The 24,176-nt window shown below is 40.0% G+C and overlaps 1 protein-coding gene across 1 annotated transcript in view; it reads right to left on the reverse strand.

Moving 5' to 3' along the window:
* Window positions 1-22,851: 22,851 nt before the first annotated feature.
* The window catches only part of WNT9B (Wnt family member 9B), a 41,182-nt gene continuing 39,857 nt past the window's right edge, over window positions 22,852-24,176 (reverse strand). The window contains 1 exon segment of the mRNA XM_044674382.1: window positions 22,852-23,325. Within this exon segment, the coding sequence (XP_044530317.1) occupies window positions 22,852-23,325 (474 nt within the window).

Raw genomic sequence — 24,176 nt, forward strand, 5'->3', positions numbered from 1 at the left:
TCTATATTCTAAACTTTAGGATTCCTGACACCATATAAGACCGTGCCATGCTTTCACATTCATCCTCTATTATTGGCCCTTGATTCCATTTTAGGTATAGACCCACTTGGGTTAATGAGTTTCCTATTCACCTTCATTGATTTCTTTTTTATAAATCCTTACCTTCTGTCTTAGAATAGATACTAAACATCACTTTCAAGGCAGAAGATCAGTGAGGCCTAGTTACTAGGGTTAGGGGACTTGCCCAGGGTCACACAGCTAGGATGAGTCTGAGGTCAGATTTGAATCCAGAACCTCCCATCTCGAGACCTGGATCTTTTCTATCCACTGAGCCACCTACCTCTCCTTATGTTTTTGGTCTTTTTAGACACCCCTCCCCCTGCCCTTTTCCTCATCATTGCATCTATTTCTTCTTGTATCTTCATGATTTTATTATGAAAGCCTTTCATTCTTCCTAGGCTGACTTCTGTTAAATTCTAGACCATGGAACCCTACCAGATCTTTCCTTCAACACATGAAAATGGGCTATCCTAAAATTAGGGTACATATCAAACTCTGTCCAGATTTTCTCTCTTCTATCACAAAGTCCAAGATGAAGTTTTCACTTCTACTTCCTTTCCACTCCTTCTACCCCACAGGGTTCTATAATTTCCTTTTTGAGAATCAGGTCCGTAACAAAAGTTCCTTTTGTTCCCTCCTCTATCAATCATTCAGTGAATGAATTAATAATTTTATTAAGCATCAACTATGTCCCAGACGCTGGCCAATTTCTCAGGATACGAAGACAAAACAAAACAGTTCCTGTTCTCAGGTAACTTAAATTCTATAAGGATAACAAAATATACATATATAAGTGTATGTAAAATATATCCAAAATACATACAAGATAATAAATTTAAAAGTAATTTTATGCACTATCCACTAATGGGGGGGGGGGGTCAGAAAAAGTATATCAAAGAAATGAAATGAAGAGAATTAGGAATTTCAGGAGGCAGAGATAAAGAGGGAAAACAATCTAGTTGTGCAGTTTACAGACAACAGGGTCTGGAGTCAGAAAGACCTACATTCAAATCCAGCATCAAAAACTTACTAACTGTGTGACCTTGGGCAAGTCACTTAACCCTGTTGGCCCCAGTTTACCCTTTTATAAAATGAACTGGAAAAGGAAATGGCAAACCAGTTCAATATCTTTGCCAAGAAAATCCCAAATGGGGTTAAGAGTTGGACAGGAATGGGCAACTAGATGACTTAATGGATTGAGACCATGGTCTAGAGACCAGAGTTCCTGGGTTCAAATGTAGCTCCAGATACTTCCTAGTTGTATGACCCTGGGTAAGTCACTTAACCCCCATTTCCTAGCCTTTACCACTCTTCTGCCTTGGAACCATTACACTATTGATTCTAAGATAGAAGGTAAGAATTAAAAAAAAAAAGAGTTGGACAGGACTGAAATATCTGAACAAGAAAAACAACAAAGTAGGGAGAAGAGGCATTGGCATTGGAAAGGATTAGTGACTGGAGGGGTATTCTAGAATGATTTCATGTAGAAGGTAGTATTTGAGTTGGGTTTCAAAGGAAACAAAGAATTTAAACGATGAAGATAGGGAGTGAGTTCCTTCCAAATATGGGAGGCATCCAGTATAAAACACACCAAAGAGGGAGACGAAGTCTCCTGTAAGAGAAACTATTAGAAGTCTAGTTTGGCTGTACTATAAATTATGGGAAGGGAGGTAATAGATAATATGGCTGGAAAGGTAGGTGGCAGACAGGTTATAAAGGGCTCTAAATGCCAAACAGAGAAGTTTATATTGGAGTCTAGATGCAACAGGGAACCATGAGCGGAACCACTGATGAGAGTCGTGTGATCTGTACTTTAGGAAAAGCACTTCGGTTGCTGAACAGAATTTTGATTGGAGAGGGGAAAACTTTGAGGCTGAGAAAAGCTGTAGGGGACTATTGCAAGTCTAAGTCAGGGGTGATGAGGGTGATGAGGCCCTGAAGCAGGGTGGAGGCTGCATGAGGAGAGAGAAGAGGATGGAGGAAAGAGATGCTAAAAAGGCAGAGTTCAGCAATTAGATGTGAGGTGAGGAAGGTGATGCAGTGGATGGAGTGCCAGACCCGGAGTCAGGATGAATCAGACTTCAGACACTTACTAGCTGTGTGACCCTGGGCAATTCACTTAACCCTATTTGCTTCAGTTTCCTTATCTGTAAAAGGGAATATAGCAGGAAATGGCAAACCGCTCCAGTATCTTTGCCAAGAAAAGCCCAAATGGGGTCACAAGGAGTTGCACACAACTGAACAAGTGAAGTGAGGGAAAAGTGAAGGATTGAGGATGATGTCATAGCTGTGAACCTTTATAATTAGACGAATGGTGGCATCCTTGATAGAAATTAGGAAGTCTGGAGGAGGAGTGAGTTTAAGGGGAAAGAGAATGAATTCTTTTTTGGATGTTTTGAGTTTGAGATTATTAGAGAATATCTAGTTTGAGAAGTCGTATAGGCAGTTGGTGATGTAGGCCTGGAGTTTAAGAGAGAGACAAAGACTGGATTTATAGACCAGAAAGCCATCTGCAGATGGATGAAATTACTAATTGAGGAAGAATTTATTTGCTGCCCCACAAATAATTACAGCAGAAACAATAATAATGCAGAGATAAACTCTAGTACATGTCCAGATAATTAAAGCTCCCATCACTCCATTTCGCTATTATTTCTCCATTCCAGAATTGTGATCTATTTCCCAAACTCTGCATCTTTTCCCTCTTCCTCCTTAGCTGGCCTATAGAATATTCAAATGAATATATTGCTTCTGCTTTGTCTCCCTTAATTCTCATTCACATGCTCTCCACCATGCTTCCCCACTAGGATTCCTAGATCTTCTTATATGAATATATTTTCTTAATATATTATCTAAGGTATACATTTACAGATTATATTCCAGGCATGGCTCCTATCCCATAAAGCCTCAGTGATACCTATTAGGTGAAATTAACGTCATTATATTTTAATTTCTAGTTTTTTGCTATATTCTAGTTCTTTGCTATATTCCCTGCCTTTGTATATAGATAACAAAAGTCATTGGCTTTCTTTCTTTCTTCTTTAACATATCTACTGTGATTTTCTAGTTGTCACTGCTATTATTCTTCCTACATGGCATTTGAATATGGCGTTTATCTTGCTAAATATATATAGGTGATTTTCTCCCTCCTCCTTTTCTATTTAAAACTCTTGATTTGTGAGACTCCAGAAAAAGAAGTTCTTGAGAACCTTTTTTAGGTGTACTCCATCCCTGGTCAGGGATTTGTTATTCATATTTTGTGAGCCATGATCCAGAAGTAGAAGAGAACCTTAGGAAAAGAGATGATAGTTGGGGTCTAGGCTGATAGGTATGAATGAGAGACTAAGTCTCTCAGAGTGTGACTATGATGGAACTACTGTGATCCACATTGTTGGCACAGTAGTGCTGGTCCCTAAACCTGATGGTACAAGGCAATAGAATCCATGCCTAGACTGGAGACCAGTACAAAGTACCTTTCCCAAACTGAGCTTGCATTATTGGTCACCCAACTTCCATTGTCCTGTGTTAGCAATAGCGTCCAAGGTCACCTGGGGAAAGGGGTTATAAAGGATTAAGGGGAAATCCCAAGATGAAATATTGGTAACCAGCATTCTCCTAGTTATGAATAGCTTGTTCTAAGAGATTTTTAGTATAGGGTCAAGAAAAATCACTTGGAGTGAGTGGAAGGAGGATCTAAGCAAATTTTGGATCAGAAGAGAAATGGATTCAAGTCATACCTGCATGACTCTAGACAATTCATTCAACTTCTCTGAGCCCATTTCCCATCTGTAAAATGGGGATAATAGCATCTGCTTCATAAAGTTGTTGCAAAAATAGAATGACATGTGTTCAATCGGTTGTTTTTCTTCTGTGTTTCCACTCCTGTAGTTCTTCCTCTGAATGTGGGTAGCGTTCTTTTTCCATAAAACCCTCAGAATTGTCCTGGGTCATTGCATTGCTGCTAGTACAGAACAGAATAGAATGACATAATGAATGTAAAATGCTTTTATACCTTAAAAGGCTCTCTATATATTAGTTATTATTATTATTTTCACTTTAGAGGAGAACTCACCAAACAAGGGGAAAAAAAGAAGATATGGGATTCAACCTTCCTGATAAAACCTTGGAGATATAAAATTAAGTGGTGGCATAGTGAAAAGGGCATTGGGGGGCAGCTGGGTAGCTCAGTGGAGTGAGAGTCAGGCCTAGAGACAGGAGGTCCTAGGTTCAAACCCGGCCTCAGCCACTTCCCAGCTGTGTGACCCTGGGCAAGTCACTTGACCCCCATTGCCCACCCTTACCAATCTTCCACCTATGAGACAATACACCGAATACAAGGATTTAAAAAAACAAACAAACAAACAAACAAAAAAACATACTAAAAAAAAAAGGGCATTGGATTTTGAGGTAGAGGTAATGTGTTCAAATTCTATCTCTGTTATTTACTATGTGTGACCTAGGGCAAGTTGCATCACTACTCAGTGTTCTGATTTGTAAAATGGGTGAATTAAACTAACAGGCTGCATGGGGCTCGTAGGCTCCCAAGTGAGGCCTGAACTGATTAAATTGTAGTTGGGAAATATATAACACAGTGACGGGCAACCTTTTGAGCTTTTTTTTTTTTAACCCTTGTACTTCGGTGTATTTTCTCATAGGTGGAAGATTGGTAAGGGTGGGCAATGGGGGTCAAGTGACTTGCCCAGGATCACACAGCTGGGAAGTGGCTGAGGCCGGGTTTGAACCTTTTGAGCTTTTTGTGTCAAAATTCGTCAAAAAACTGAGTATAACTTGGGTGTTGTGTCACTTTTAGAAAAACCCCCATAATTTCATGATTTTTATAGTTTAAATAACAAAAATGTATAATTAGAATATATAACTATATTTAATAAACCAAAACAGGCAAATTAATATAGGTAGAATTGTCATCTACAGTGCACAGAGTGTGACACACTACACTACAGCAAACGTTTTATCCCAGGCATGTGGTCCCATACTTCTCTGTCTGTGGCCACATATGGCTGCGTGTCATTGAAAATGGCTACGCATGTCAGTGCTGACATGCGTGTCATAGGTTTGCCATCATCAATATAACAAAACATTGTAGTATAACTCAGTGGAAAGAATTCAAGGTTCATAGGTTGACTGGGTTCAAATTCAGTCTCAGACACTTCCTAGTTATGTGATCTGGGCAAGTCTAGGTGGGCAAATCACTTCACCCTTATCTTAGTTCCTATTCTGTAAAATGAGCTAGAAAAGGAAATAGCAAATGACTTCAGTATCTTTGCCAAGAAAACCCTAAATGGGATCATGAAGAGTCTAGCTGAAAAGAAAAAGACAATAAAAAATAAGAATACAACACAATATAAATAATGTCCATTTATGGCTTTTTAAGTTTTTTAAAAAACTGTTACCTTCTATCTCACTATCAGTTCTTATATAGAAGAGCAGCAAGGTCTAGGCAGCAGGACTTAAGCGGGTTGCCCAGGGTCACATAGCTAGGAAGTGTCAGAGTTCAGATCTGAACCTAGATCTTTGTAGACTCCAGACCTAGAGCTCTTTCCATTGTGCTAATTGCATCCCATTTGTAGTTTTCTAAATTAATACGTGACTTACAGGAATCCTTTTTTATTTGAATTTGCCACAATTGTACTAGATAAACGCTTAAGACATTTTCCCCATTAAATCCTCCAATCTATGTATGATCCATTTTTTGGCACTACCCAGCCATTCAGGAGGACAGGACAGTAGACTGAAAGAAAAAGCAGGGAGCATTGGAGTACTCTGAGACTCATCCTAAAAGCCTTCCCATAGGCAGAACCATTCAGGAGGACAGAACATTTTTATAGGCTGGAAGTGATTCTGTGACTTCCCCTCACTCCCACTCCTAAGAGGGATACGGAGAGGAAGGGTTTCCATTTCCTTTCCCCCAGGAGAGAGCCCAGCAGGGCAGAACACATTAGTTTAAGGTCTTTGACTCAGTAGGTAAATCGTAAGGATTTATGCCAATGTCTCCTGGAGAAAGGTCACAGTGAGATATTTTAGGTTCATAGATTGAGAGCTGAAAGGGACTCGAGTGCAGATTGCTCTAACCACCAGGGGATGCTTGTGAGTCAGATTAATCTTCCCCATCACCACCGCCCACATACAATTCAGCTCAGCAAATGAAAACTATCCCTTCTTTGTCTTCCTCTGCCATAGGAATCTGATCATGCTGACTACTTAAATCCAACACCAAAAAACCCAGGGCTACTCAAATTCTTGGCAGAATGTACTGGTTCACTTTAATTCTTTTGCAAAAAGTCTGGTAGTCTCTGCACATCCATGTCTTTTCACTCTCCTTCCAAACCACTGCTGTATGGGTGGTTGGGACTCTGATAATGATCAACAGATCAACCCAGATGGTTCTCTTCCGTTGCAGTTGAATTAATCTTCCTAGACTATTCTTGAAATGGAAGGAGATTCTGTTAGTTGGTCCTTGGATACATTCCACATCCCACTCATTCTAGTAAGATCATTCTTGTCTTCTGATAGAGCTTTTATTTCAACTGATCCTTCTATTCTTCTGGTACTAGGGATTCACTAAAGTCCAATTTCTCCAGATCCACTGAATTTTAAGGACCAGCCCATGACGAAACTTTGCCTTTCTCCTTCCATATGTTTCAGCACAAGCTGCATAACTGGTCAAAATACTGGGTTCCAGTTTGATAATTGTAGCATACCTAGAATATTTTCAACAGGCTTGTTTCAGTCAGTGCTGATAGTAGTGACTGGTAGATCTGGAGCTGCCAAAGTCATGGTGTCTACCTTCATGTTGTCACCAACACCTTCCTTAGGAAATCTCAAACTTACTCTGATATCTATTAGAGTACATACGTATCTTATACCAGAAATGGGAGTCTTTGTTATTCAGTTCTCAAATTTCTAATTCTTTCATAGGAATATAGGTATTCTCAAATGTAGTCTAATAAAATGATTGGAATATATGGTGGTACCTTGAGACCCACTGTCCAGAATAGCACTGCAGTCCTCATTTTCAATGTCCCCAATTACATTTGATAAGAGCCTTTGAGTCTAGATAAAATAGATCCATGAGGAATGGATTATAAGATCACTCTGTGATTTGGGGCAATTTCCTTCCCTGATTCTACCCCATATTCTTTTCCAGTTGATTGGGTCTTAAAATTCAGTCTTTTACATACCAACTTTGCTAGTTTTCTTTCCTAATGATGTTCATGTATGAGATCATCATGATTTCATCTCTCAGCACAGTGATGGGCAAACTATGGCCCCGCGGGCCAGATGCAGCCCCCTGAAATGTTCTATCTTGCCAGGCAACATTATTCCTAATCTGACGAATACAATAAGTAGGATACAATACAGTGAAATTTCAAAAGGGTTGCCTTAGAAACAGACTGACAGATGAGCATTTCCTTTCCTTTGGCCCCCCTCTCTAAAAATTTTGCCCATCACTGTCTCAGCAAGATTTATATGCCTTCAAATCTGTCTGGTCAGTGGAGTTTTCTTGCTTTACTTCTGTAGCCTATATTCTAGAATTTGTCTCAATTCTAGTTGACATTGATGTTCTTTAATTTCTTTGTCTATTGCTCAAATGTTTCTACTTTTTTTTTCAAGGTGATTATGAGGAAGCTAGGTGATTCAGTGTTTAGAGTGCCAGGCCTAGAGATAGGAGGTCCTAGATTCAAATCTGTCCTCGGACACTTCTTAGCTATGTGACCCTGGGCAAGTCATTTAACCTTAATTGCCTAGCTCTTACTGTTCTTCTGCCTTAGAACCAACACTTAATATTGATTCTAAGACAAGAAGGCAAGGGTTTCAAAGATCCCAGCTTTTGGGATAAGAACTCACTGACAAAACTTATGGGCAGAAACTAGGTATAGACTAGCATTTCACACCCTGTACCAAGATAAAGTCAAAATGGGTATATGATTTAGACATAAAGGGTGATGCTATAAGTAAATTAGGGGAACATAGAATAGTTTCCCTGTCAGATCTATGGAGAAGGGAAGAATTTATAACTAAATGAGAGATAGAGAACATTATAAGATATAAAATGAATAATTTTGACTATATTAAATAGGTTTAATACAAATAAAACCAATGTAACTCTCCAGAGAAAGAACCCATTGGAGTCGAATGAATGAGGATCAAAGCATACTATCTTTCACATCAGTGTAGTTATGGTTTTATTTTGGGGTTTTGGTTATGTATGAGTGCACTCTTACAACAATGGCCAATAATAGAAGTGTTTTTTGCATGATAATAAAAATAAAATTAAAAGAAAAACCAATGTAACTAGAAGGGAAACAACAAACTGGAAGAAAAAAATTTATAGCAAATTTCTCTGATAAAGGTCATATTTCTCAAATATATGGAGAACTAAGTCAAATTTATAAGAATACGTCACTCCTTAATTGACAAATGGTCAAAGGATATATACAAGCAGTTTTCAGGTGAAGAAATCAAAGATATCAATTCTTTTAAGTCACTCTTGATTAGAGAAATGTAAATTAAAGCAACTCTGAGGTACCACCTCACACCTATCAGATTGGCCAATATGACAGTAAAGGACAGTGATAAATGGTGGAGGGGAAGTAATAAAATTGAGACACTGTGTAAATGGAATTAGCTCCAGCCCATTCCTAGTTAGACTCGTACTTAACCTAGACGTAGAAATGATGTCACCTCACCTTCCTTAGTGGGGAGGGGAGACGAGTTACCCACACGTGACAATAAGTAACAAATCAAGAACAAGGGACTGCCCTTTGGGCAGTCCAAATCAATGCAGAGACTGCCATTTGTCCATTTGAATTAGAGGTGGACCCACGGGAAGTGACAAAAGACACTATCTCTTTAAGTAAGTTGGTTACTTCCTGTGGAGGCAGTTCCTGCTCTGAACTCAGTGCTGAAGGATCTCCTGAGACCACAGAACGCTTACACTCTGTATTGTCACGTGGGGCAAGTTAGGCTGACTTCCTTGGCCTACCTGGGCCGCTTCTAAACTCTGCCTTAAGTAGGCACTAGCCTATCTGGTTGTTAGGCCTTGAGGCTTGTAGCTTCATTTATTTAGCCTTTTAACCTTCTCCCTTGTCCAGGCCTGGACTAACCTCTCCCTTTCTCTTTATTCCTATACTTTTACCTTCCTGATTGTAAATAAACTTGCCTCAACCCGATGCTGACTTGGGTCTGATTTAATTACGGAATCAACCTGAATTGTTGATTCCTGGTGGCCACGTTTTAAATATATATCTATAAAATATCTAAATTTTCCCTCTTACAACACTAATGCATTATTGGTGGAGTTGTGAACTGCTAACCATTCTGAAAGACAATTTGGAACTTTGCAAAAAGGGCTATGGAACAATGCATACCCTTTGATCCAGTAATAACATTACTAGGTCCATATTCCAAAGAGTTTGAAAAAAATGGAAAGGAGCTACATGTACAAAAATATTATAGGAGCTCTTTTTGTGGTGGCAAAGAATTAGAAATTGAAGTAATATCCATCATTTGGGGAATGGCTAAATAAATTATGGTATATGTTGATGATAGAATTCTATTGTGCTGCAACAATGATGAATAGGATGATTTCAGAGGGAGCTGGAAAGACCTATATGAACTGATGCAGAATGAAATATGCAGAACCAGAACATTTTACTCAGTGACCGCGATATTGTGGAGTGAACTGTGAAAACATTCAGCTATTCTCAGAAGTACCACAACCCTCACCCCAGAGTAACTACTGTATATAATAACAGCAATAATGTACAGTAATCAGCTATGAAAGACATAGCACAATGATCAAGGACATTTCTGAAGGACTATGACAAAAAATGCTAATCACCTTCAGAGAAAGAACTATTGGAGTCAGAATGCAGATCAAAGCATACAATTTTTCACTGTAGCTTATTTGGGTTTTCATTTTAGGATTTTGGTTTTTCTCTTACAAAAATGAACAATATGGAAATATATTTTGCACGATAATACATGTATAACCCAGATCAAATTGCTTGCCAGTTCTGGGAAGGGGGAAGTGTGCGAGGGAGACAATTTAGGTCATATAACTTTGGAAAAATTATGTGGAAATTTATTATTAAATGCAATTGATAAATTAAAATATATTTTAAAAAATAAAATAAAAAAAGTTTTTAAAATAGTAAGGTAAAGATTTTTTTAAAAGCAATTACCAACTCAGGAACTTATCCTTCTGTACAAAGTTATTTAGCTGTGCTCCTAAGTTAGTCCATTCTTATAGTTCTTTGGCCATTTGGAGCATTCATTATTATTATTTTTTTAATTTTAACATTTTACTTTTCCCCCAATTATAAGTAAAAACAATTTTCAAACTTCAGTTTTTGTAATTTTGAGTCCAAATTCTCTCCCATTCTCTCTTCCTTCTCCTCTCATTGAGAAAACGATCAATTTTATAAAGGTTATACATGTGTAGTCGTACAAAACATATTTCTATAGTAGTCAAGTGGAAGAGGACATAGACCAAAAAAACTCAAGAAAAATGAATAAAGTTTTAAAAAGTGAACTTCAATCTGCATTCATATTCCATCCATTCTTTCTCTGAAGGTGGGTAGTATTTTTTATCAGAAATCCTTCCAAATTGCCTTGGATCTTTGTATTGATGGAAGTAGCCAAATCATTCACAGTTGATCATTATATATACTATTGCTATTGCTATATACAGTTTTCTCCTGGTCCTGCTCACTTCACTTTGCAACAGTTCATGTGTTTTTCAGGTTTTTCTGAAACCATCCTGCTCCTCATTCTTATAGTACAATAGTATCCCATCACAGTCATACCACAACTTATTCAACCATTTGGGCATTCTTACCATGTCTGTTCTACCAGGTTGTACCATTCCTTGTTCTTCCAGTCTCAGGAGAAGGTGATCCATCTACAAACCAAAGGTGGAGGGGGATTCCCCTCTATGCTAAGTGGTATTTGTGAATTTAACAAATGCCATCTCAGCAGTTAAGCCAGGTTACAAAACTACACTATGGATGAATAATTGAATAAATCAGTAAATGGATGAACAAACATTTTATTAAGCCAAATGCTATGCTAAATGCTGAGGATACAAATACAAATACCACAAAAATCAATACATTTCCTGTCCTTAAGGAAATTACATTCTAATAAGAGAAGATAAGACATATAGCAGGAAGTCATAACTAGAATGAAAATAGACATGTGTGTGTAAATATATATGTATGTGCATGTTTAGGTGGCACAGTATGAATATGGCCTTGAATTTGTAATAATCGAGGGTCAAGTTAGCTATGGTGAATGCTCACTAGCCAGAAGCCCAGAGGTCCAAGGCAGAGAGGGAGAGCCAAAGGCAAAGAGGGTGGCCAAATATAGGAGTTAAGGAGTATAGACTAAAGGTGGCTGGGGAATAGTGACTTTCTCTCTTGCAAGTACTTCTGATATTCAACAATTTCAGGTTTTTTTTTTTCTCTAGATTATACAAATTCAAAATTGGATCCTCTGACACTTTAATCCAAAGCCACATTTCATTCAGCCCAGACACCCTTCAGTTGTCCCATCCAGTCCAAACCTCTTATGGTTATTTCCCAGACAGACAAATATACTGTTCTGAGAAGATTCCTAACTCCAGCCTATGACATCTCTCGGAATTGAGACAGCTAGCTTCAATTCTATCCACAGATGAGGTTTTTCTCTCTGCCATCAGGGACTTAGCTATAACTCTATTCGTAAAAGAGATTCCTGACTTAAATTATTCTCTCAACCTCTCTGCTGGCAAGGCTTCTTGCTCATTAAAACCTCCATTTTCAGGCAGGTAGGTGGCTTAGTGGATAGAGCACTGGGACTGGAGTCAGGAAGATTCATCTTTATGGATTCAAATCCAGACTCAGAGACTTACTAACTCTGTGACCCTGGTCAAGTCACTTAGTGCTCTTTGCCTGAAAAAAAAAAAAAAAAAAAAGACCTCTATTTTCCTGACCAATTCCCTGTCCTCAAGAGGGGTGAAGTTCTGGAGATTAATTCTCAGATGCTATTTCGCTGTCATTACATCAGTTTTTTTTTAATCCTCACCTTCCATCTTAGAATCAATACTGTGTATTGGTTCTAAGGCAGAAGAGTGGTAAGGACTAGGCAATGGAGGTGAAGTGACTTGTCCAGGGTCACATAACTAGGAAGTGTCTGAAGCCAGATATGAGATTTGATCTTATTGTTTAAAAAAATAATAATAAACCTTCTGTCTTAGAATTGATACTAACATATATTTCCTGGGTGTGTGAAAATCATTTGGCCCCAGTTGCCTATCCCTAATTGCTCTTTTGCCTTAGAACTGATACTTAGCATTAATTCTTTTTTTTTTAACTCTTATCTTTGCTTTTAGAAAGGATACTAAGTATCTGCTCCAAGGCAGAACAGCTGTAAGGGCCAGGGCAGTGGTGGTGAACCTATGGCACAGGTGCCAAAGATGGCACACAGAGAGCTCTCTGTGGTCATGTGGCTGCCCTCTGGCGGAGCTGCTCGTCTCCCCCTCTCCACTGTGCCTGATGACATTTTTACAGCTTGCCCCTCTGCCCAGCAGCCAATGGGAGCGTTTCCTCCCTCCCCTGTATGAGGTAAGGGGGGGGGCAGGACACACCCAGCACTTGATGGGGAGGCAGGGCATAGCATGCAGTCTCTGGGGGGGGTCAGGGGATGGGACACAGCACTCATTCTCTAAAAGGTTCACTATCATTGGGGCTAGGGCAACTAGGGCCAAGTGACTTGCCCGGAGTCACACAGCTAGAAAGTATCCAAGATCAAATTTGAACCCAGGACCTCCCCTTCCAGGACTGGCTCTCTATCCACCTGAACCATCTAGCTGCTCCTTCCACGCTCTTGTTCATCCTTATTTTTACTATCTGCATCCACTCTTAATATGGTTCTTCATGCCCATCATGCAAACTTTCAATCAAGTCAGTCCCCATTTTTTTTTTATTAACCCTTGTACTTCGGTGTATTGTCTCATAGGTGGAAGATTGGTAAGGGTGGGCAATGGGGGTCAAGTGACTTGCCCAGGGTCACACAGCTGGGAAGTGGCTGAGGCCGGGTTTGAACCTAGGACCTCCCGTCTCTAGGCCTGACTCACTCCACTGAGCTACCCAGCTGCCCCCTACAGTCCCCATTTTTAAAAGAGATTACTTCATGACTGTAGTATTTGGAAATTGGTAATGCTAGATTAGCACTTGGCATGCAGTGATATGCCACCAAAACACAAAGAAGCAATGCTAAGCAGTTAACATTTAGCAATGAAGCAAGATAGCAAAGATGCAAATTAGAGGCAAACATTTAGCAAATAAAGCAAGATAGCAAGGATGCAAATTAGAGGCGATGTAACAATTATAGCAGTTATATTCCTCTACTAACAGTTGGTACATAACTAGGTCACATCACCCAATAAATCACTTTCTGTTGCATATGCACATTATCACATCAATAGATACTTAAGGCAATAACTAATAGGATTGAAACAGATACTTAGAATATCATTTTATAATTGCAGCAGATTGATCCGAGAGAAGGATTTACCAATTGGGGAGCCTAATACCAGACCAAAATACAAATGGAAAACTTAATTTATTATGCCTTTGATTTGTAAAAAATCAAGACTAGAAAAAAATCAGTGAAAAAACATAATTTTTTAAAAAATTGAGTATTTTTAGAACAAAAGGCAATTGCTTCTAAAAAGTCACCAGGTAGGATTGGACCAAGCTTCTTTCCAAGTGGAAAAATAAAGAAAAAGATATTTTACTGAATGAGAGAGTCCAAGGGGCTTCAGTGACACCTTATAGCTTGCTGAGAGCAAAACAAGACAAAAATATAAAATCCCAGCTGAGTCTCCATGTCTAACCACCAGGGGGAACTCCTGAGCAAGGCCCCTCCAGGCACCGACGGTCTGGCTGGAGGGGGTGCCTGAGGTGTTAAATCCTGTAGCTCAGACCAAAGGCACCTGTATGAAGTCCTCATCCCTCCCACCTTGAATTGGATAATTCTTTCAAACAATCCTGAGCAAAGACTGCTCAGATCCACAGCCCAAGCTTCTTTCTGGCTCTCTGTCTTCTTAAAGAAAAGAAAAGAAAGTTAGTCTTGGGTTCAAATTGGGATTCTCAGTTATGAAAATACTGGATTCACTCTTACAGTTTTACCACCAGTTTAAATAGAGGGAAAACCAGCTGCCACCTTTAAAAGAACAAGACCCATTCTCTCTCTATTTCTCCAAGCAATTCAATAGCCAGTGCAAATAGCTGATTGTCTTGATCAACAAGTTGTTTTGGGCTTTTGAATAACAACCTGTCAAATGGCATAAGCATAAAACAAAATGGAGAAATTGAAATTCTCAATGGGTGCTGCAGCAGCTGGGGAAAGAGTATGGAAAGCCAGGAATTGAAGGGATTAACTGATAAATAGGGAAGCTGGGATTCTCTCTGGAAGAAGGAAGGGAGATGCAGAGGGGAGGACAATATGGTTTGTGTTTGACTCTTTGTAACCCCTTTTATAGTTTTCTTGACAGAGATACTGGAGTGGTTTGCCATTTCCATTTTATAGATGAGGAATCTGTGGCAAGTAGGGTTAAGTGACTTGTCTAGGGTCACACAACTAGTAAATGTCTGTTGCCATATTTGAACTCAGGAAGATGAGTTTTCCTGACTCCAGGCAGGGTACTTTATCTACACTGTGTTATTTAGCTGCTAAGAAAGTGTATTTTTTTTTAACCCTTAACTTCTGTGTATTGGCTCATAGGTGGAAGAGTGGTAAGGGTGGGCAATGGGGATCAAGTGACTTGCCCAGGGTCACACAGCTGGGAAGTGTCTGAGGCTGGATTTGAAGGTAGGACCTCCCGTCTCTAGGCCTGACTCTCAATCCACTGAGCTACCCAGCTGCCCCCAAGAAAGTGTATTTAAACATTATCATAGTACAAAGACCTTGGTCTCACTTGAATCAAAGACCTAATCAGATTATTTCAAATTAAAAAAGATGAGTCTTTGGTTATTCTTTACACATAACTCTCCATTTCCCATTCCTGCACCTTTGTACTGGTTTGTTTTATACCTAGACTATATATATATATGTGTGTGTGTGTGTGTGTGTGTGTGTTAATATATATGCTACATATATATTAACCTCCATTTCTTAGACTCCCCTTGTTTCTTGCAAAACTCAGCTCAAGTGCACCCTCCCTGTTCTTCTGAGTTGCTGATGCTTTTCCACCCTCCAAATTCCTTTGTATTTATTTTGCATTGACATGTATACATATATAGTGTGCATATTAATATACCTGTATACATTTTTGTGCTTATATATGTATACACATGTACAATACTCCCATATTTTGCCTCCTTCCATAGAATGCAAGTTTTTTGAGGCCAGGAACTATTTCATTCCTGTCTTGATCCCCAGTGCTTTATCCACTGAGTCACTTAGCTTGCCTTTGGTTGGCAAAAGTATTCCAGCTGGTCAATTCCTCCACTGAATTACCTCCACTGTCCATCTTCTTCTGCCCATCATTATTCCCCATGATGTCTCACTGTCTTCAGATGGAGCATCAGCTCTGCCCTATGACTTCTCTGAGAGTGTCGTCATGGCTTCCTCCTTTCCAGAAAAATTCATCTAAGGTCAAAGGCAAGACTATGAGAACTTGGGAAATGCCTATCTGATGTGATAGAAATGTAAGGTCCAAGATTAGATCCCTGATCATTTTCCACCTGCACGACTTTGTGCTTTCATTTAAAGATTCTAGACGTCATTTTCCTTCTGTCTAGAGTGAGGCATTTGGATTAGATGCCATCTCTCAAATTTCTTCCAGACTTTGATATATGAATCTATGATTCCATGACTCCAAAGATGATGCCCTGGTCCACCACAATGGCTCACGATCCCATCTCCCATCCAGTTTATAGAAGTTGGGGCTCCTGAAACTAGACAATCTACACAGGCTAGCCAAATTGGCCTTCTGGGTATTCTTTACATATTACCCTCCATTTCTTACCTCTGAGCCTTTGCACTGGCTTGTCCCCTGTGCCTAGAATATATTCTTTTTACCTGTGTTTCTTAGAATCATCTGTTTCCTTAAAAACTCAGTTCAAGTACACCTTCCTTGATCCTCTGAGTTACTGATGTGTTCTATCCTCCAAATTCTCTTTAATTTATTTTGTATTTGCATATATACATATGCAATATGTATATGTTTCATAGTGTTTTGTTGGTGGGTAGCCCATAGGTGAAAATCAATAACAGATTCCTTCTCTCTTAAACAGAAGATTTGGAAGACCTGATAAAAATTACCCCCCCAAAAAAAAGCAAAAAGAGGGAGAACTCAAAGGCTCATATTACTGGCTTAACTTTCTACAGAAGTGACATTGGACCTGCTGTTTACAGTCTCTTCATAGTTGAAAAAGTATAATACTATTTTCTAGTACTAAGCTAGGACAGGGGTGAATTATATAATATGTTGCCCTGAATGAGTAGACAAATGGGGATAGTCATAATTCCATTCTAATTAATCCTAGATTTTAGCATCCTTTACTATGCTTGGGATAATACTTAGAAATTTTTTTGTCATGCTCTATTGTTACAATAACTCCCCTCATCCTAAAAAAAGAAAAAAAGGAAAACATTTTTGTGTATATATGTATATTTTATACACATATATATACATAGACTCCCATATTTTGTCTCCTCCCATGGAATGTAAGTTTCTCGAGGCCAGGGATTATTTCGTCTTTGCCTCTGTGGCCATAGTGACTAGCACAATTTTGGGCAAGACATTTTATCGCTCTGAGCCTCAGTTTCTGTAAAACAAGGATATTAAGATATATTAGGGGTTCTTAACCTTTTTCTGGTGTCATAAACTCCTCTGGTGACATCCTGGTGAAGCCTATGAGCCCTTTCTTACAATAAGATTTTTAAATACTTAAAATAAAGCACACAGAATTAGAACAGAACAAATTATATTGAAATACAGTTATCAAAATATTTTTTGAAAAATAAGTTCATGGACCCAAAGATAAAAACCCTGGACTGGGTGATCCCTTCCAACTTCGTCATTCTGTATTTTTCCCCTTAATAATTATAAAAGAGGAATCTCAATCCTTCTTCATTAAAGCTGCTGGTAGTTTATTGTGGTCTGCAAGTGATACTGCATTAAAAAAGGTTGTGCCAGTGAAGTGTGAGCTCTGGCAGTCTTATGAAGGTTGAAAGGCTCTGAATGAGAGAAAACCTTGCCAGAGGGTAGCTGTTGTCTAAGGATCAGCCTGACTAAGCTCAGAGATATTTGTTGCCAGCGCAGCTTTAGGATGATTGATATTTCAGATCCTGCAACTCTCAAAGCCCTTGTAAGCATTCAGGACTGTGATCTCCATTGGTGGACAGAGTCCCCAAACTGTCAAAATCCCAAAGATTGAATTACCAGTCTATCATGGGGACTTTTTTTAGTTTTTGGATGAGAGACATAGCAGCAGAGATTCAGATAATTGATTCTAACAGTGTGTAAACTTCCAGGATGGAAACTCACTCTCTGTCGCCTTTCAATATAGACCAGGAGCTCCATAACTAAATTTGAAAAAAATTAAAAGTGCTATGCAAATGTATTATGCTGTTATTGTTATAATAATCAAGAAAGACATATAGGAAGAAGAAGAGAGTAGGGACACAGGTGTGATGGGGAATATACAAAGCATCGCAGCTACCAAACAGGTGAACAAAGGGGATTAATGAAGTTCATCTCTGAGAGAGAAACAAACACAAGATACTCAAGCTAAGACATCTATTTCTGAGGATGTGTGGTGTTAAATTTAATAACAGTAACATTCTTGTTTAGTAACAAGAACCAGGGAAGCCCTCTTAAGGCATGCACACATGCACATATACCCCTCAACATTTTTCTTCTGTGAAATATAGGAATGATATAAATAATATAAATATTTACTTATATTTCTTATCTATATAAATTATTCTCTTTTGCCCTAAAAACTGTACATGTGAGGTAGGAAAAAAAATACCCTGTCTGAGTTTCTCTTAAAGCGCTGGAATGGGAAAAGAAATCCCCTTAGCTGGGAGGGTTCCAGTGTGCCAGGTCTGAAGCAGAGAGAAACATGGGAAAGAATGTTGAGTGGGAAGAGAGTGTTACCAACAACTACTTTAAGTGCATTTTGGTGGTTGTCCCTAGGACATTGCTTTTCTGTTGCTTACAAATGAACCTGAAAGTCATCCTGTCTGTTGTCATTGTCCCCCTCATGGGCTGTTTCTCTGCCTTTCCCACCAATTTTCTTGGGGAAGGGGTCATCCATCATCATAGTAGCAGCTAAGAAGGAGTATGAAGCATCCCAGTTCCCTTTTCTAATCAATTCCACCCTCTCCACATGGCGAGTCCAAGTCATAAATTTCAGGTGAGCAGCTGATGAGGTGAAGCAGGCCTTCAGGCTTTTGATGGGCTGGATGGAGCAAGAGAGAACCTTGATCTGGAAACTTGCCAACAGAAATGGTGGGATGAGAGGCACATCCTGAGAAATGGTCTGTGTAGACTTTTTCCCTTGGTGGAAGAAAAGCATAAAAATCTCCTGCCTCTCAGCCCCTGTTCCCTTCCCTAGTTGGTTGATTCCAAGCAATGGCATCCATCTAGTTCAGGATCCCATGGAATAGTTTCTAGGAGCCTTAGAAACCAGTTCAGCTTATTGTTTCACCCTTTACTCCCAAATATCAGACCAACAACTACCACACACACACTGCTGTTACATAGGACAGGACTTTGGCTCATGGGTTCTCAAGAGGAGGCCATCAGGGCAAATGCCCTTCTGTTTCCTGTTATGGAAGTTTCTTCTCCAGATGGTACTGAGGACACTTTTAATGTTTCCAGTCCTTTTGAGAATTAGATTCATTTCCTAGCTCCAAACAGGACAAAGCTCATGGAATTGGGGGCAGAGGGGAGGAAAGAGAGGATGAGGAAGAAGTCTTACTTGGCCTTTTCAGAGGGGAAGGACACTTCTTTATAGCTGGTCTGGGAGAAGTGGGCAAACATGCAGCCATTCGGACAACTCAAGGCCCTAATGTGGCCGAATAGTTTCCCCTTGCTTATTGGACAACTCTCAATCTGTTGTGGCATAAGATAGATGTGTGTGTGGTATCTGTCTCTTTCTCAGTTATCATGTGACTAATAATGGGTGAAGGAATTTAAGAAATCAGGAACTGTATGTCTGTCTATACTTCTTTTCAAGGTTTTCAAAGGTAATTAATTTATAGGCTTCACTTAGTCCGATTGGATTAAATTCATTTTACATATGAGGAACCTGAGTTCCAGAGAGGGCAGTGGTCTGTCTCTGTCACACAGGGAAAAAGAAGCCAAGCATGGATTTGAACCCAGATTCTCTTCATTCTAAATTTAGGGCCCTTTTCCACTCCACCTCTCAAACACCTCTCAATGTACATGAGAACTTTTGCCTTATTGTGGCCATTAGTAAATTGGAGAACAAAAATAAAGGAGGAACTTGTGATTTACTTAACTCTTAGGACCATTGGATTAAAAGCTCCTTGAGGGCAGGGATTGTCTTTTGCCTCTTTTTGTACCCCCAGCACTTAGCACAGGGCCTGGCACAGATTAGGTGCTTAATAAATGTTCACTGACTGATTATTTGACTTGTTCTGCACATCAGACCTAATGAATGTGCACATGCATCCTGCAGATATACATTTACCCTTGCCCTATCATACTCATGCATTAACATTTGCATTTAAGACTTGGACCAGTGCTATTACTATTCATTTACAGGCTTTGGCTAACTCAGTTTAAGCAACCTAGATCTCATAGCAATTTAATCTTTCAGGAGAGCCATTTTTGCTGCTGAAGCTCTAGGCTAGAAGCTGAGCCTCTCCAAAATTATAATGGATAGATTGCTCTATGGAGCTGACTGATGAAGGAAGTGTAGCTACCTTCAATTCCTCCTCATCCTCAGGAGAAAGAAGAGAGGTAGGGCCTGCCATCTTTCCTGAACAGCCAACCTGTCCTAAATTGTGTCTGCCATCCTTAAGCTCAAACCCTAAATTGTCCTGGGGTCTTCATTCTGGAAGGAAGCCCCCTACCTTCAGATATGTCCACAGCTAAATCACTCAGGGAAGACAGTAATATTGTCTTCCTGAATCTCTTCTCAGGGAGGAAGATTCCCATAGTGTCTCCCATTCACTGCAGCCTTGCTTCCCCTAGTATTCTATCCAACTGGTCCTTTTCTCCACAATTTCCCCGGGAAACTAGCAAGAGCATCTTTCCTACCAAGTCCAGGTTTTGAAAAAGATGATAATTTCCTCTCCTCTATCGCTTCTCCAAAGGCAGGCCCCTTTTCTCTAGGACTGGATCAAGATGCTTTAGGAGGTCACTGAAACATATGGTGAACCTTAAGGTCTTACGTGTCTCCCTGCTACTCAGAATTAATTCCATTTCCTAGAACCTAAAGTGAATCAGGACACAACTGATGACACTGAGCTTACGGCTTGGCTCAGGGCTTGGTATTGGCTCAGCTGCCTCCATTCAAGCAGTCCAGAATCAACGGTAACTTAATCTTTCAGGAGAGGTTTCACCACTTTGGCCTGTTATAGTTCTGGTCTGGGGAGCTAGTCCTCTCCAAGGCAAACCTCCAAAGTACACTCTCTCTCCCCCTCTAGTAATGCCTAAGAAACCAAGGCCTAATTATAGGGAAATAGTAATGTTATACTACTTTTTTAGACAAAGTATAGAGGATTCTGCCTTCACTGGAAAAGTTCAGGAGGAAAAAGTCATTATTCGCCTTTAATCAGCATGGCACAGAGGCAGCTAGATAGCACAGTGGATAGAGTACCAAGCCTGGAGCCAGGAGGACCTGGGTTCAAATCTAGCCTCAGACACTTCTTAACTGTGCAGCCCTACAAGTCTCTTAATGCCACTAGCCCTAATGGTTCTTCTACCTTAGAATTGATACTTAGTATTGATTCTAAGATACAAGGTAAAGGTTAAAAAACAATCAGCATGGCACAGTGGGAAAAGTGCTAAATTAGATTCAGAAGACCTGGGTTCAAAGCCTAACTCGCTTAATTTCTTTGGAGCTGTTTTCTCATCTTCAAAATGAAGAGGTTGGATTAGATGACCTGCAGGTCACTTCCAATTCTAAATCTATCAGCCCGTGACTTCAGAAGTTAATATATCACAAAGGATCCCATCATATATATCCCCAGGTGCCACCATCAGAGATGGCTGCCTAGTTGGGCACCAGGATATTTATCTTTCTTGGAGTATTTATGAAATGTGGCTATAAGAGATCGGAGGAAGCAAAGAGAATTGATCTTCTAAAAAAAAATTCAACTTCCTTTGTGCAGGTGATTTCCAGTTTGGAGATGGTTCAAGCCAGGGGCAACTCTTGTTATCTAGAGTTCTCTCCTTGAAGTTTGGGCATATAAAAAGAGAATGAACCAGGTCCCTGGCAAAAATAGAATGTATCATGATGTCACTTTACACCCAGCTGAATGATGCTTTATGAAGGTATTGACTCATCCCAGCCAGGTTCTTCTTGTCCTCCCAGCAGTCACTGGTTTCCTTTCCTTTCTCAGTAACTCAGAATAATATTTTCTCATAGCTGGATTGAACATTAGGTGCCATCTAACCTTGAATAAGGATATCCTCTACAACATCATTGGCAAGTGGTCATTTACCTTACATTGACAGGAAACTCACTTTCCAAGGTGGCCATTATGGACAGTTCTAGCTGTAGAGCTGTGGATTAGACATTTTTTTTTTAATGTGGAGTTTTTTTCTTAGAAAGACCCCAGGACCTGGATCTCTGTAATTGAAACCTCCTTTCAATTTCAAAAATGCCAGTTTTTGTTGGCTCCCAGTGAGTTTGTGGTCCACTAAGATACTCAGGGTCATCTTTGCAACTTATACTTATGTGACTAAAATCTACCCTTCCATGATTTCTACCCATTTCTCTCAGTTTTGTCCTCTGGGATTTCTCCTGACACCTGAAACTCCCTATCCTCATTCATTCTAGACATGAGAGAAAAGTACCTTCCTTTGTCCTTGAACCCATTAGCCCCTTTGCCATCCCTTTTTTTACTATAGGCATCTCTTCCATATCACAGGGGTTAGGGATATAGCACTCAAACAATCTGGAAAATCTGCATAAAATTTTTTGGTCCTCCCTTTGTACTAGAAAAGAAGACTGATTTTTTTCTTTTTCTTTTATGGGGTATTTATAGTACCTTCTGGTAAAATTTGGGTTAACTATTTGGTCATAGGCTGTATAGTTTCTAAACTTTTTCTGTGTCTGCTGGCTTTTGTGCATCATCTGTGGCTTTCACAAAACTCTCCCAAAATTCCCATTTAATTTCTTATGCTAGACCATCATATATTGAAACCTTGATGGAGAAAGTCATGATGTGGAAGGAATTCCAGTATTTTTTTTCCTTCTCTCTATTTTCCCAACTTCATTCCATTATATCATCTCCCAGATTATGAAATGGGATACTTTGGCTCATCACAGACATCCACACGATGGTGGACCTTGAGGTCCCATGTGTCCTCGTTCCTCCTTGACAAGTTTTGAGCATGGGGATGGTGGAAGAATCAATGGTTACATCCAAGATAGAAAGAGGAAGGACGGTGTCAGGAGTGGGCGATATATGCACACTTACAGTGTGGTTGTGGGTGGCCAGTGTGCTAGAGTGTATAACAAGCAGGGCATGTCCCTGGTCCATCCTGGCATTCTCAGGCTGGACAACAAAGACCTACTGCTTACATGTGTAGGCTAATTCCTCCTGTACGCACTGCTGGCATTCAACATAGCAGCACCACTGCACGTGGCAATGGCAGGAAAAGGCCACAAGTCGGCTCTGGGTGTTATATCCCCGACCGCAGCACAGACTGTCACAGCTGGCTTCCCTGGAGCAGGCTCGCCCCACTGTGCCCGGGGAGTACTTGCTGGGCCGGCAGAAGCTGGGCGAGTCATCGATGTACACCAAGTCCCCAGGGCGAGGGGCTGTGCCCTTGGTGGGGCGGCTGGACCTCGGGGGTGTCCACAGCTCCAGGCGTCCCAAGGCTTCATTGGTGGTGCTGGAGACCTTGACAGCGGAGTCATAACGTAGTTTCAGCAACTGGCCTGTCTCCCGGAATGGGGAGAGTTGCTTCCAGCAGGTCCTCACGGCACAGGAGCCAGAAACGCCGTGACATTTGCAGGTGGTCTTCAGACCATTCCTCACAGCCTGGACGGGAAGGGAGAGAGAAGGAGCCCCTGTTATCTTGGGCCAGGGCCTGAGGACCTGGTTTACCTCTTCCACTGCTGGAGTGTTCCTAACCTCTTTACTCTGTCCTAACTTGCCCTTATATCCCCCTAATATTCTCTAAAGAGGTCACGTTACTCCTCATTCGATCTGGGACAATGAGAGAGGACTAGGGTGGGAAATGGAGGAAGGAGAGATAGATGGAAAGGGAAGGAAAAGAGAAAGGAGAAACTTTTTTCAAGGCTCAGCTCCAGGTGCCTCCTTCTTTTACTGATCAACATTGTCCTTAATGCTCTCCTTCCTTGACTTACCCTATATATTTTCATAGTGTATCTCTTAGTAGAATATAAGCTCTTTGAGGCAGAAACGTTTTTTCACTCATAGAATTAGAGATTTAATACTGTGAGGGATTGTAGAGGTCATCTGGTTTAGTTCTCTTATTTAACAGATGACACTTGAAAATGAGGAAATGATCTCTTCAAGGTCACCTAGGTAGTAAGGAGCAGAACTTGGATCTGAACCCAGGTCTTAGGATCATAGAACTTCATAGAGAAGGAATATCTATGGTCATCTAGTTCTCAGTATCCTTATTTTAGATATTAGGAAATGAAGGCCCACGAGGATGAGTGATTTGCCTGAAATCACATAGGTATAAGAGTCAGAGCTGAGATTTGAACCCAGGACTGTTGCCTCCAAATTTAGCCTTCTTTTTACTACAACATATTACGTCTTTATTGTTGTCTTTCTGTCCTCAGTGCCTTGTATATAGTAAGAACTTAATAAATGCTTCTTGAATTTATAGTTTAGATATAATTTAATTAAGGCTAGGAAAA

The sequence above is a fragment of the Gracilinanus agilis genome, chromosome 4 (assembly GCF_016433145.1).
Source record: "Gracilinanus agilis isolate LMUSP501 chromosome 4, AgileGrace, whole genome shotgun sequence".
Taxonomy (NCBI): domain Eukaryota; kingdom Metazoa; phylum Chordata; class Mammalia; order Didelphimorphia; family Didelphidae; genus Gracilinanus; species Gracilinanus agilis.